We start from the raw sequence: 13849 nt of genomic DNA, 5'->3' as shown, positions 1-13849 counted from the left end.
TTACAATGGCTCTTTTAAAATTGGACTTAAGTCCTCTCACATTCCAGCTCAGCAGACTAAGAGTCATCATCTCAAAAAATCAAAAATGTATCTGTTCAAGACATTTACCACAGTCTTTGTGAAGGAAAGGAAGAAAATTTGGAGAGGACCAGAGACCAAAGCAGTCTCCATACCAACAAACGCACATCATACCATACAGAAAACCATGCATAATTATCAACAATAACATTCCCTAACAAGGAATAACATTATTCCTGCTATACCCTGTCTAACACGAAGTAGCGTAGACCTAGACCATAAGCACAAACTTTCTGAAGAGCTACAGTGTTTCAGCAAAACCTGAGAACAAATATGTACCGAAAGTCCAAAATCCGTGACCCTAGAAGTAAAGGTAAATAATAGTTAAAGCAATTAGAATTTGGTAAAATACACCCACTGGAGCTCTTTATTTATAGCGTCCAAGCGTCTACACAGTCATGGGTAAGGAAGTCGGAATGATGGGATCTTTTCCCCTCAGTCATTCTCACGTTGAGCACCAGGGGCAGCTTCAACCCACATCAGTGCATTGGTAGGAGATCTGAAGAAACAAATACATTTTCCATCCACTACTCTTAACTTTGCAGGAAATAACATAGAGTATTTATACCCCTTCTCTCGCAGCTTGACTGAGACCTCAGCAAATAGTACATTGTTTTCTGACAGCAACTGAAAAATACGGGTGAAAGGAAACCTGATTGTTGTACAGCACCACACCCTTCAGGTGGATAGCCTTGAGTATGGCATTTCTATCACAGTAATGCAACAGTGGGGCCAATAATGGCCTAGGAGGGCCACCAGGAGGATCTGGTCAAGTGCAAACTATGTGCTCACTCTATGGTAAAGAATGGTGAGAAGACTTCTGCACACAACAGATCTTTCAACCAGTTTTCAATGCCTACTATCCTGATGTTATTTCTCCTGAGCTAATTTTCAAAATCATCTGATCTCACTAGAAGCATTGATTTTTTTTTTTTTTTTAATTCTGAAATTTCAGCCGTCATAGGCCTCTGAGTATCTACATCTGAAATTCTGATGTGAGCCCTCTAATTTCCTGCAAGTCATGTTTCAGAATCACAGAGTCCTGCCGAAATTCGTCCACTTTACCAACATGACTTAACAATTGTTGACTGCTGACAAAATCTGGGCAAATTTCTGGTCAATGTTTGTTTAGGAGCAAGAGGATCTTTGAGGACAATGCAGCTGGGATGAAGTTAATAATTCATGGTCCACAGACAGAGAGAGGTCCGACATGGAACCTTGCGAGGCATGCGGGATCCTGAAGTATTGCTCCAATTCTTTAGCCACAGCAGCTCTAATATGCATCAGTGCCCTCGCTGAAGTGAAGGAGTTATTAGAATCAATATCTGATGATCAAGGCTGGTCAAATTGGAAGGACTTCCCCTTAGTTTTTTTCAGTATTTGCCATTACAATGTCCGCTGTCTTCCAGATTTAACTGTTTAAAGCAGAGAACAACTTCAGTAATATATTAACAGCTGTAAAATGTCCATCAGGAAACACAGTTTTAGTTCTCAATGAGTAGTCTGATATATAGGCTGGGTTGTCTGGCAGCTGGACGGGAGGCCCCCGAATCTCTTACCTTCCGGCGTCCCCAGCACAGCTTTTGATTAGCCAGGGCTGGAACAGCGTCATTTGTGCTTACTGCTCATCTCTAGTTGGGACGTATGGATTTATTTTTTGTTCATTCATAGTCGTAGTAGCTAGAACTTTCTCATTTTTCTGTAGTTTCACTATATGACATCTGGCTTTTTGGTGTCTGTAAGGCCTTGTTCACATATAGTGTAAATACTGTGTTTTTTTCTTTCCTGCAGGTGTCTAATAAACTACACAACAATCTTCTATGATTATTGCACCTTTGCTGCATTTTTATACCTTTTCCCAAGTACCTGATGCGTTTTTGGTACAGATATGAAGCTAGTTTTTAATGTGTTTTTTTATAGTGCAGAAAAGGTTTTTTTTTACATTACTTTTTTTAGGGTCCACATAGAAGACAAGAGAAAAAAAACACCAAAACCACACAGTTCAAAAGCGTGTTTAGCTGCACAGGGAGGCAAAGTTTTAATGAAATCACATCCACTTTGCTTGGACAGTTAAACACAAAAGAATTTCTGTGGAAAAAAAGCATCAAAAAAACCGCAGCATTTATGCTACATGTGAACACGGCTTAAATGTCCAAGCAAAGTGGATGTGATTCCATGAAATCTCTTCTCTCATCCCCTGTTTAGGTGACTTGGTGAGAAAATGGGTAAATCAACCTATTGTATTCTATGAACCAGGGACCTGACCAAACTAATTAGACTTGAATTTCACATGGCCAGAATCCATCTCCTGAATGCATAAAAAATAAAAAGGCAATTGAAGAGTCCACCCCAACTGATTTGAGAACTAAGTTTTATTTACCATTTAGATGCTGTATAGATTCAGCTGCCCCTTGACAGTTGGTATCTCAAAGAGAACAATCTCACCAAAATTTGAGCTCGCTTTAATAATGAAAAAAATAAAAATAAAATAAAATCTGCATCCCTGTATTACTGAGGAAAATCATCTGATTTTCCAATAATATCTATTTTAGAAAAGTCTTATAATTTCATCTACTGTCACTTCTCTCATTTTAACTGGAACTGATAGGTCCTCTTAACCCCTTTACCCCCGAGGGTGGTTTGCACATTAATGGCCAGGCTAATTTTTACAATTCTGACCACTGTCACTTTATGAGGTAATAACTCTAGAACGCTTCAACGGATCCCCCTGATTCTGAGACTGTTTTTTTCCACATTCAAGAAGTTTATTTACCCCTCAGGTGCTTCACAGGAATTTTTGGAATGTGGAAGAAAAAAATGAACCTTTAACTTTTTTCACAAAAATGTTACTTTAGACCCCAATTTTTTATTTTCGCAAGGGTAACCGGAAAAAAGGGACCCCAAAATTTTTTGTGCAATTTCTCCTGACCACCTCAATACCCAATATGTGGGGGAAAACCACTGTTTGGGTGCACGGCAGGGCTCGGAAGGGAAGGAGCGTCATTTGACTTTTTGAATGTAAAATTTGCTTGAATAATTAGCAGACGCCATGTTGCGTTTGGAGAGCCCCTGATGTGCCTAAACAGTGGAAACCCCCCACAAGTGACACCATTTTAGAAACTAGACCCCTCAGGGAACTTGCCTAGATGTGTGGTGAGCACCCTGAATCCCGAGGTGCTTCACAGAAGTTTATAACATGGAGCCATGAAAATAAAAAGATCAAACTTTTTCCACAAAAATTATGTTTTAGCTTCAATTTTTTTATTTTCACAACGGTAAGAGGAGAAAATGGACTCCAAATACTTTTGTGCAATATCTCCCGAGTACGCCGATACCCCATATGTGGGAAAAATGCACTGTTTGGGCGCACGGCAGGGTTCAGAACAGAAGGAGGACTGTGTGACTTTTTGAACACAAAATTGGCTGTAATTGAAAGTGGACGCCATGTCGCATTTGGAGAGCCCCTGATGCGCCTAACTAGTGGAAACCCCCCCACCATTTTGGAAACTAGACACCTCAAGGATTTTATCAAGGGGTATAGTGAACATTTTGAACCCATAGGTACGACACAGAATTTGATAACATTAGGTCATCATATTGAATAAGTTGTCATTAGTCTTGAGCACAAGTGCTCGCCACTTGAGTTTGCAACGGGTACTCGGGTATGCACCATGCATCGCGCGTGCTCGAGTGACATGCAAACTCAAGTAGCGAGCACATGCGCCATATTGTCATTATTTTTTTTCTTTACTTTTGAAAAAATCCCAACCCTAGCACAACCCTATCCCTAGAGTTTATTTTTTACGCCTTTTCTCGTGCGGTATAAGTGATTAGACGACTTTATTCTTTGTGTGAGTGCAATTACAGCGATGCCAGATTCATATCAGGTTTTTATGATTGACAGCTGTCACACACTAAAAGACACTTTTTTTTGCGAAGACTAGGTTTTGCATCGCCATATTTTGAGAGCTATCATTTTTCCATATTTCGGCTGACAGAGTCATGTGATGGCTTGTTTTTTGCAGGACAAGTTGACGTTTTTATTGGTATCATTTTCAGGAATGTGACATTTTTTGATCGCTTTCTATTCTGATTTTTGGGAGGCAGAATAAACAAAAACCAACAATTCAGGAATTGTGTTTTTTTGGGGTTTTTTTATGCCGTTCCACGTGTGGTAAAATTGATAAGGCAGCGTTATTCTTCGGGTCAGTACGTTTAGAGCGGTACCACATTTATATATTTTTTTTATATTTTGGCGCTTTTACGCAAAAATTATTTTATAGAAAAAATAATTTTTTTGTATCGCTTTATTCTGAGAGCTATAACTTTTTTATTTTTCGGCTGATGTAGCTGTATGGCGGCTTGTTTTTTGCAGGACAAAATGACATTTTCAACTGTACCATTTTTATTTACATTCGTCTATTTGATCGCGTTTTATTCCATTTTTTGTTTGGCAGTATGATGATAAAGCATCGTTTTTTGCTTTTTTTTTTTGTTTAACCGTGTTCATTAAAAGGGTTAACTAGTGGGACAGTGTTTTAGGTCAGGTTGTTCCAGATGTGGCGATGCTAAGTATGTGTACTTTTTATTGTTTTTTTTTCATAATATTTATTTATGGGTACAGTATATTTTTATTTTTTGGGGATTATTTTTTTCATTTTTTTTTTATATTTTTACAATTGATCACTTATATAGCATAGAAATGCAGAAATCTCTATGCTATATACAGCCTGTAAGCCCTGAATGCAGAAGTTACTTTGGTCACGCACTGCGCATGACCAAAGTAACTTCTTGCCTCCTGGTGACCCGGATGTTGTCATGACGACATCGGGTCACCATAACAATATCCGGGACCCGGCTCAGACAGCGCGGGACGCCGGAGAGGAGGTAAGTAACAGCGCTTACCTCCCCTTGCTCCCGGAATGCTGCGATCTACTTCAATCGCAGCATTTCGGGGGTTAATGCGCCAGCAGCGGTGCTTTACCGCTCCTGGCACATTTGTCACAGCTGACACCCGGCGGAGATCGCCCCGCACCGCTTGTGTGCGGGAGTGATCGCATTATGCGTAATAATACGTAGCTGGTCCATAAGGCCCACGGCACAGCTACGTACTATTACTGACCTCATCGTAAAGGGGTTAAAGTTGAATGTCCATATAACATTTTGGTATAGTAGTCCGTGCTCAGTTTTCTGTCTCAGACCTCCAAATTCCCTTTATAGGCATACTGTAGTTAAAGATGCCCTCCCATCAAAGTTTTTAATATATTGCAGTCATTGTGTTATATAGCAATGTGTACTTACAATTGCTCACTCTACCCAGCTAATTCTTTTCTTTTCTCTGCTCAATGTAGAAACAAGAAGTCTCTTGTCCCTGCATTTATCATTCAACTCTTGACCAAGCTGCTCTGCTAATTCCCCTGCCAGGGACTTTTGCAGTGAGCCTATGTGCCCACGATGCAGAAATGCTCCGGATTTTTTCCTGATCGTTTCTGCATCTCCCTGGCAGAAAAAATGCATGCGGATTGTACATGCGTTTTTCCTGCCAGGGACATGCGGATGTGAAGCGTTCTTCATATGCGTTTCTGCATGCGGGTTGACAAGCGCTTTCCAAGCGATTTTAGCATCACTTGGAAAAGTGCTTGACAACTTGGTCACACTACATAAATCCATGCAAACGGCATGGATTTATATAGTGTGACCTTAAAGAATGTTTAAAAATAAAAAAATAAATCTATACTTACCTTCTGATGGCCCCCGGAGTCTTGCTTCGCTCCGTCCTCCCTTGCCGGCAGCTCGCGGTACACTGAAGGACCTGCCGTCACATACATGACTAAATGACGTCAGCGCAGGTCCTTCAGTCCACCGCTATCTGCCAGCAAGGGAGGACAAGCGCAGCGGAGGCCATCAGAAGGTAAATATGATATTTATTTTTTATTGTATTCTTTTCTTTACAGGTTCTATGGTACCCGGGTCCGGAGGGGAGTCTCCTGTCCTCCGGACCCAGGTACCATCCGCACATTGAAACGCTTGGATTCCGCATTTACAGATGCAGTGATGTGGAATCCAAGCAATTCAATGCTAGTCAATGGCGACGAAAACGCAGCTCTTCCGCAAAATAATTGGTAGTGCTGCGCTTTTTTCCGCAATGATAACCCGCAGCGGAAATTTCCACAGCATGTGCACAGCACATGCGGATTATCATTGGGGAACATGGCAGGCCTTCTACCATGCGTTTTTTAAGCGTTTCTGCAGCGTTTTTGCCGCTGCGGAAACGCTTAAAAAACGCATCATGGGCACACAGCCTAACTCGTATAAGGAAAATAGACTTCCTGTTTCTACATAGAGCTTAGAAGGATTCAGCTAGTCGGTTTTTAATCATGTGATGTCATAGACCTAATGGAAGAGAGAAGAATTAGCTGAGTAGAAAGACAAAATGAGTAATTGTAAGTACACAGTGCTATATAGTATGATGACGGCAATATATTTAGAGGATAAAAATTTTGATGGGAGGAATGCTTCTTTAAAGGGGTATTACTGTCTCCAAGATCCTACCCCAATATGTAGTATGTGTAATAATAATAGCAAATACCTGCAATTAGAAATGTAATATAGTTTTTCTGATTTGCTATGTCTCTTTTGTCATGTGCAGGCATTGCAGGACCTTATGTATCCATGGTTACGTCCACTGATATAGTGGATACCTAAGGTCCTGCAATGCCTGCACATGAGGAAAAAGACGTAGCGAATTTGAAGTATGCTATTTATGCATAATACCTAATAATGCAATAAGATCCTAAGCTGATTTTTTGTTGCTGTGTATAATATATAAAATAAATAGTTTTTTTGGTCTTTTTGACCCCTTCAGCCCCGGCGATTTTATTTTTTTTATGTTCGATTTTTCCATCCCTTCTTCCAAAAGCCATAACTTTCTTGTTTTTCCATCCACATAGCTAGCTGTATGAAGGTTTGTTTTTTGCAGGATGAGTTGTACTTTTAAATGACATAATTCATTTTAAAATGTGATGCACTAGAATGTGTGGAAAAAAATGTGTTAAAAATGCAAAAAAAAGTGCAATTTCACATTTTTTTTTATTCACCATGTTGATTTTATGATAAAACTGACCCAGCAATATATTTCTCTAGGTCAGTACAATTACGCAGATAACAAACATGTATGGTTTTAAGAAAAAAAAAAACCTTTGCTTGTGTTTTCCGGGACCTGTAATGCTATCAATTTTCTTGATATGGGGCATTTTGAGAGTTTAGTTTTTGCGCCCTGAGCTGACGTTTTTATTGATACCATTTTGGGGTAGATACGAGGTCTTACTGAATTTTATTGCAATGTTGCAGTGGACAAAAAAAAAGGGTATCATATTTTTTGGACTATAAGACGCACCTAGGTTTTAGAAGAGGAAAATAGAAAAAAAATGTGGTCATGATGCACTGTTATGGGGGAGTCTGCTGCTGACACCGTTATAGGGGTACTGTCCCCCAATTTTACATTCCCAATCCTGGTATATACACAGTACAGACCAAAAGTTTGGACACACCTTCTCATTTAAAGATTTTTCTGCATTTTCATGACTATGAAAATTGTACATTCACACCTTTTTTTCTCCGGACAGTCATTCGTCCAGATGTCCCAAACAGTATGAATCGATCTTCATCAGTAAAATAACTTTACCCCAGTCCTCTGCAGTACAATAATTATACTTCCTGCAGAATTCAATATGTCCTTAATGTTTTTCATGGAGAGAACTGGCTTCTTTGTTGCCCATATTGACACCAGGTCAGTTTACAAATGCCTTCACCTCATGGTGTGCACAGATTCACTGATACCTGCCTGCTGCCATTTCTGAGCAAGCTCTGCAGTGGTATGAAACGATTGTGTCACTTGCTGGACTTTCATGCCCTTACGTCTTCTTCACAGCTGCCTCTAACAAATGGTTAATTTAGGGGCAATGTTCTTGCTTGTAAAACCCTTTTGATGTAAGGCAATGATGACTACTCTGTTTCTTTGGTGGTAATCATGGTTAGCAGAAGACAATGTTTTCAAGTACCAACCCCCTTTTAAAGCAAATAGTCTACTTTTATAATTCCATCAACATCTTGGTTAATACTTTTTCCTGTTCGAACGAGAAGATCACTGAAGTGATGCAAGCAGATCATTTTGTGGCAGGTTGAAATTCAGTGGAAATGAGGTTTTTATAATTAAGTTAATTTTCATATCAAGGAAAGACTTTGCAATTTCTTGCAAATCATCTGATCACTCTTCATAACATAAACTAGAGTTAATGCAAATTGCCTCTATAAAAAGTTAAGCAGCAAACCTTTTTAGAGCAAAATTTGTGTCTGTCTTAAAACTTTTGCCCACATCTGTAATTGGAAGGACAGATATTGCTCCTCTAATTATTCTAATACAGAACTTTTCGGATAATATTTCAAGCATAAAGGACTTAGGATTGGTTTTGCTCGAACCTTTGGAAAAAATGTTTGCTTAGAAATATATGCTTAGAATGTTTGCTAAAAGAACTTACTATTATTGCAAAAAAGTTTTATTTTCTTGTCTCTGTGAACATTCTTCTCATCACTCCAATAGAGATAATAGTCGCTAATCACATCATGAAAACACTTGCACACTGATGAAATGGAAAGAATGGCTTTCCTTGTTTGGATTTATAAGTCAATTTCTATGATAGGCTATTGTTCCATTGATATATTGTTTGTTCTGCTATTTTGCAGCTACGATTTGTCATTTAGGGGTGTATACTTGTATATCATTCAAAATGATGGTAGTGGAGACACAACTCTCAAACCAGAATTTTTGTATTCAGATTAATGATTGTACCAGCTTACATTTACGAACAATATCCATCCCTGCAGATTCTCTTATTTCAACACCCTGAGTTTAAAGGCCACCACTGGGAAGTGACCAAAGACCTACATTTACTACAAGGGGAGCCTAACCAGCAAGGAGAGCGTCTCACTAGTGTGGGCTCTATGAAAGTCTTTGGAGGATGGTAGGTATAAAGTTGTTAATACAAATAATAATATTACAAAATAATGGCATGGCTTCACAGATTAATGTCTTTTCATTTCACTCACCTTACCACTTTTATTGAATGCAGTTGGGTAGCATATGAGAAGGAAAGCTTTCATGGTCACCAATACCTTCTAGAAGAAGGGGAATATCAGAACTGGTCTCAGTGGGGAGGTTGTACTGAAGAGTTGGGATCACTCCGTCATATCCGTACGGTGAGGATACTAAAGTTGTTAGTCTATTTTTCATTTATCATTTTTAATTTTTTATGTGCAATACATTACACATTTTCTGTTCCTTCAGGATTTTTCTGAACCTGAGATAATACTATACGAGAAGCCAGGTTGCTTAGAAGGTTCATGTTTGCGTCTGAATGAAGCACTGGCAGATATAGAGGTTGCTCAATATGGAACTAGTACTTGCTCTATCCAAGTCCTCAATGGAGTGTAAGTTTTTTTTTTAAAGAGTAATTTTAATAAGCATACCTTTGAAATATTTAGACTCATTCTATTTCTTAGGTGGGTGGCGTATGAGAATGTTGACTTCTCAGGAGAGCAGTATATTCTAGAAAAGGGGATTTATCACAGCTATCAAGACTGGGGAGCTAAGGACAGCCATATCAGTTCTGTGCAGCCAGTACTACAGGTACAATGTGTTCATAACATAAAATATAATTAGGGTTTTGCTATATATGAGGTTCACAATTTCATGACATTAATTATGGCACTGCAGCAGTTTGTAAATATTTTACCAGTTTCCAATCAACAGTTTTTCTGACAGTTATTCTGATTAGTAGAATATGCAGTGTTTTCATGTTTCACACGAATATACCACATACAGTGGGGAAAATAAGTATTTGATACACTGCTGATTTTGCAAATTTTCCCGCCTACAAAGAATGGATTGGTCTGTAATTTTTGTCGTAGGTAGACTTCAACTGTAAAAGACAGAATCTTAAAAAAAATCCAGAAAAGCACATTGTATGATTTTTACATAATTCATTTTCATTTTATTGCATGAAATATGTATTTGATACAATAGAAAAACAGAACTTAATATTTGGTACAGAAACCTTTGTTTGCAATTACACAATGCACAAAAGCACCCTGAAAGTATGAGGTTTCCCCCATCATGCTTCACGGTTGGGACTGTGTTCTTGGTGTTGAACGCATTCTTCTTCTTCCTCCAAACATGGCGAGTGGAGTTGATACCAAAAAGTTCAATTTTGGTTTCAGCTGACCACACAACCTTCTTCCATGCCTGCTCTGGATCATCCAAATGGTCATTGGCAAACTTCAAAAGGGCTTGGACATGTGCTGGTGTGAGCAGGGGGACCTTGCATGCCCTGCAGGATTTTAATCCATGACTGCGTAGTGTGTTATTAACGGTAATGTTTGAGACTATGGTCCCAGCTCTCTTCAGGTCATTAACCAGGTGCACCCATGTAGTACTGGGCTGACTCCTGACCTTTCTCAAGATCTTCCTTACCCCACGAGTTGAGATCTCGCATGGAGCCTCAGACCAAGGAAGATTGACCGTCATCTTGTGCTTCTTACATTTTCTAATAATTGTGTCAACGTTGTTGTCTTTTCACCAAGCTGTTTGCCTATTGTCCTGTAGCCCATCCCAGTCTTGTGCAGGTCTACAATTTTGTCCCTGGTGTGCATTAGCCACCTCTTTGGTCTCAGCCATGGTGGAGAGGCTGGAGTGTGATTGAGTGTGTGAACAGGTGTTTTTTTCATACAGGTAACGAGTTCAAACAGGTGCAATTAATACAGTTATAATGAGTGCAGAGTAGGAGGGCTTCTTAAAGAAAAACTAACAGGTCTGTGAGAGCCAGAATTCTTGCTGGTTGGTAGGAGATCAAATACCTATTTCATGCAATAAAATGCAATTTAATAATTTAAAAATCATACAATGTGATTTTCTGGTTTTTATTTTTAGATGCTGTCTCTCACAGTTGAAGTGCACCTACGATAAAAATTACAGACCTCTCCATTCTTAGAATTAAACATTTGCAACATGCATAAAAATTTGCACCTATGCTTTCCTCCAGTGTGAAAAGGTTTTTTGTAAAGTGCCGTTGCATTTTATTAAACTTTGCCTCCTAAAAAAATAATATGACGTGCGAACACTACAAGGCCCCACTACAAGTGCTGGCAAAAAAATTTTATGAAAAGTTCTGCATCAAAACTGTGAACTGGATCTAACAGTTGATTTCGTACCATTAGATTTCATTAGCTTTGTCATTTTATCGATTATTTCTTTTCATAGGTTGGAGGTCAGAATCTTCAATATTTACCTAAGGTAAGAAAAAGAGTGCTGGCTCATATACAGAACAAAAGGTGTATAGTAGAGGGGGAAATGTCAAGATCCTGCATAAGGGTATGTGGTCATGTTCAAGGGAATCTGTCACCAGGATTGTTATCTATAGGTCACACATCTCAATAAATGTGATAAATTTTAAATACCGGTACATATATATGTGATTTTTAGTGAAAACATTTTCTTGTAAAAAAGTTACCCTTTATTTCTGGGTTTTTAGAGAAAATAAAAAATCCAAATTTTTTGTTGTTATTTTTCTCAGAACCTTTGCACCATTGTCTAAATTTATCTGCATGTTAACAAATTGATTTGGGACTAACTGCTGGGCTGTGTATGTTTTTTTTCTTTTTAGATACAACTTTTCTCTGAGCCTAACTTTTATGGTGACTGTATGATGCACACAGAGGACCTTGTATTGCTGCCAAAAACTTTTTCACCCCAATCATGTCGGATAGAAGGGGGCAGGTGAGAATTTTTTACTTTAGTTTTATGCTTTAACCATTTGATATCACTTTCCCACCACTCTGCAGAAGCACTTCTCCTAGCAGAACTTCAGAACTTACCACTAATCTCCTCATTCACATACCTCCTACTAGGTAGAACATAGTTCTCACAATAACTTTCAGTGTAAATCATTGTCATTAAGGACTTTAACCCCTTCCCCAACATATAACGTACAGTTCCTTCATATGTTGGGTCCCTGAGTTTGATGGGAGCTTACAAGTCGGGCCGCATCTTTCCCGTCAGATGATGGCTGTGTTATTCAGCCATCATCTGCCTCTAACAGCCCTGGGTGGAGCAGACCTCCACCGGTGGCTGTTAAGCTGTTAAATTCCGCTGTCAATCTCTTAACGGCTCTATTTATTGCATGAAGGCAGAGAGGGCACGTCATTCTATGTGACCTTCGGCACACCCGTGATGTGATCGCGCAGTGCAGTGGGTTTCCATGACGGCCACAGATCTACTGAAGACCCCCGCACCTGTCATTACGGTACTCCTGTGAAAGTCGGCCTGTAGCTGGCGTTCATAGGAGAGCGTGATTCTTGCATAGCAGGACTGTAGTATTACTGTGTATAGCAAAAGTGATCGGTTAATCGCAGGTTCAAGTCTTCTAAGGGGGTTAACAAGTACAGTAGAAAGTGAAGAAAAATGTTTTTAAAAATATGAAAATAATTAAAAAAAACCTGCAAGTTCAAATAAAGAAATAAAAGTATAAATACACATATTTGATATCGCTTTATCCGTAAAAGTCTAATCTATCAAAATATAAAATTAATTATCCCAATGGGTAAATGGCGTAATGAGAAAAAAATGTAAACTCTAGAATCTTGCATCTTGAGTCATGTATCCCTTCCCTTAAAGATGTACCTTATTTTTAACTGAGGCACAAACTGATTTAAACTCAAATAGATCTAAAAGGCAATGTGACAAATTGTGCATAATTATGCAATATTTTGCACATTTTCCAACAAAGGTCGATATGTGCCCACAGTAGTAAATCTGCACCATTGTTTAAATTGTGTGTGAACATAGCTCCTTAACTGATCTATTCTTTCCACAGTTGGATTCTGTATGAAAATGAGAATTGCTGTGGAGAGCAATACATACTCGATGAAGGAGATTATCCTACACGTACTGCTATGGGATGCCAGGCTATAAGTATGGTACAATCTCTTAAGAAGGTTCCACTTGTAAGTATCTAAATAGGCAGACGTGTGCATTTTACTCATAGGCAACAGTATAAATGAATAGAAAAGAACATAGAAATAAATGTTTTTACAGAACTGCCTCCCCGCTGCTGCCACTGGACCTGTGGAGAGGAACTGTGTTCAACAGATAGCCTGCTCTGCTCTCTGCACACTACCTGTGCTTCCCTCTTCTGCTTGTCCAATAGAGCTGTTCCTGAGTCCAAATACGACAAGCCGCAAGGAGCTTGATTGCTTGTAACTTAAAGGGGTTGTCCGTTCCAAAGGGTCATATGACACCTTCCCAATGATATTTTCTGACAGTTGTTGAATGGATTATAAGAATTTAAAACAGTAAATAAGAAAACACATCTGATATTCCCCCATTCCAGGAATCCGCATAAATAGATGCATTGCTAGGCTCCTAAATGATCAGGGGCCCAAGCCCCAAAGTACATGTCTCCCTGTACAACCCCCCTACCACTTAAAGAAGGATCTATACATAAATAATTATTGTGTACTACTGTTGCTAAACCTAAAATACACAATACAAAGACCAATATTACAAAAATTACTACTATGAAAGGCCAAAATAATACCGCTACACTATGTCCACTAACATTCCCAACACAAAGTGAATACATATTAGAATATGACCATTACCTCTACATAACAAAACACACTATACAAAGACCAATATTATCACCATACACCTTCTACT

General features: G+C 38.9%; 1 protein-coding gene across 2 annotated transcripts in view; it reads left to right on the top strand.

Annotated features, from left to right (window-relative positions):
- The window catches only part of CRYBG2 (crystallin beta-gamma domain containing 2), a 332797-nt gene that overhangs the window by 303779 nt on the left and 15169 nt on the right, over window positions 1–13849 (top strand). For both annotated transcript variants that reach the window (XM_073666156.1, XM_073666157.1), the window contains 7 exons: window positions 8962–9098; window positions 9207–9333; window positions 9422–9564; window positions 9637–9763; window positions 11393–11425; window positions 11796–11908; window positions 13005–13134. In XM_073666156.1, the coding sequence (XP_073522257.1) occupies window positions 8962–9098; window positions 9207–9333; window positions 9422–9564; window positions 9637–9763; window positions 11393–11425; window positions 11796–11908; window positions 13005–13134 (810 nt within the window). The remainder of the gene's footprint in view (window positions 1–8961; window positions 9099–9206; window positions 9334–9421; window positions 9565–9636; window positions 9764–11392; window positions 11426–11795; window positions 11909–13004; window positions 13135–13849) is intronic.

The sequence above is a fragment of the Phyllobates terribilis genome, unplaced genomic scaffold (genome assembly GCF_046119375.1).
Source record: "Phyllobates terribilis strain yellow unplaced genomic scaffold, ASM4611937v1 Scaffold_2__4_contigs__length_985480577, whole genome shotgun sequence".
NCBI lineage: Eukaryota > Metazoa > Chordata > Amphibia > Anura > Dendrobatidae > Phyllobates > Phyllobates terribilis.
Note: the sequence above shows the minus strand (reverse complement) of the source record. Positions and strands in the feature narration are given on the sequence as shown.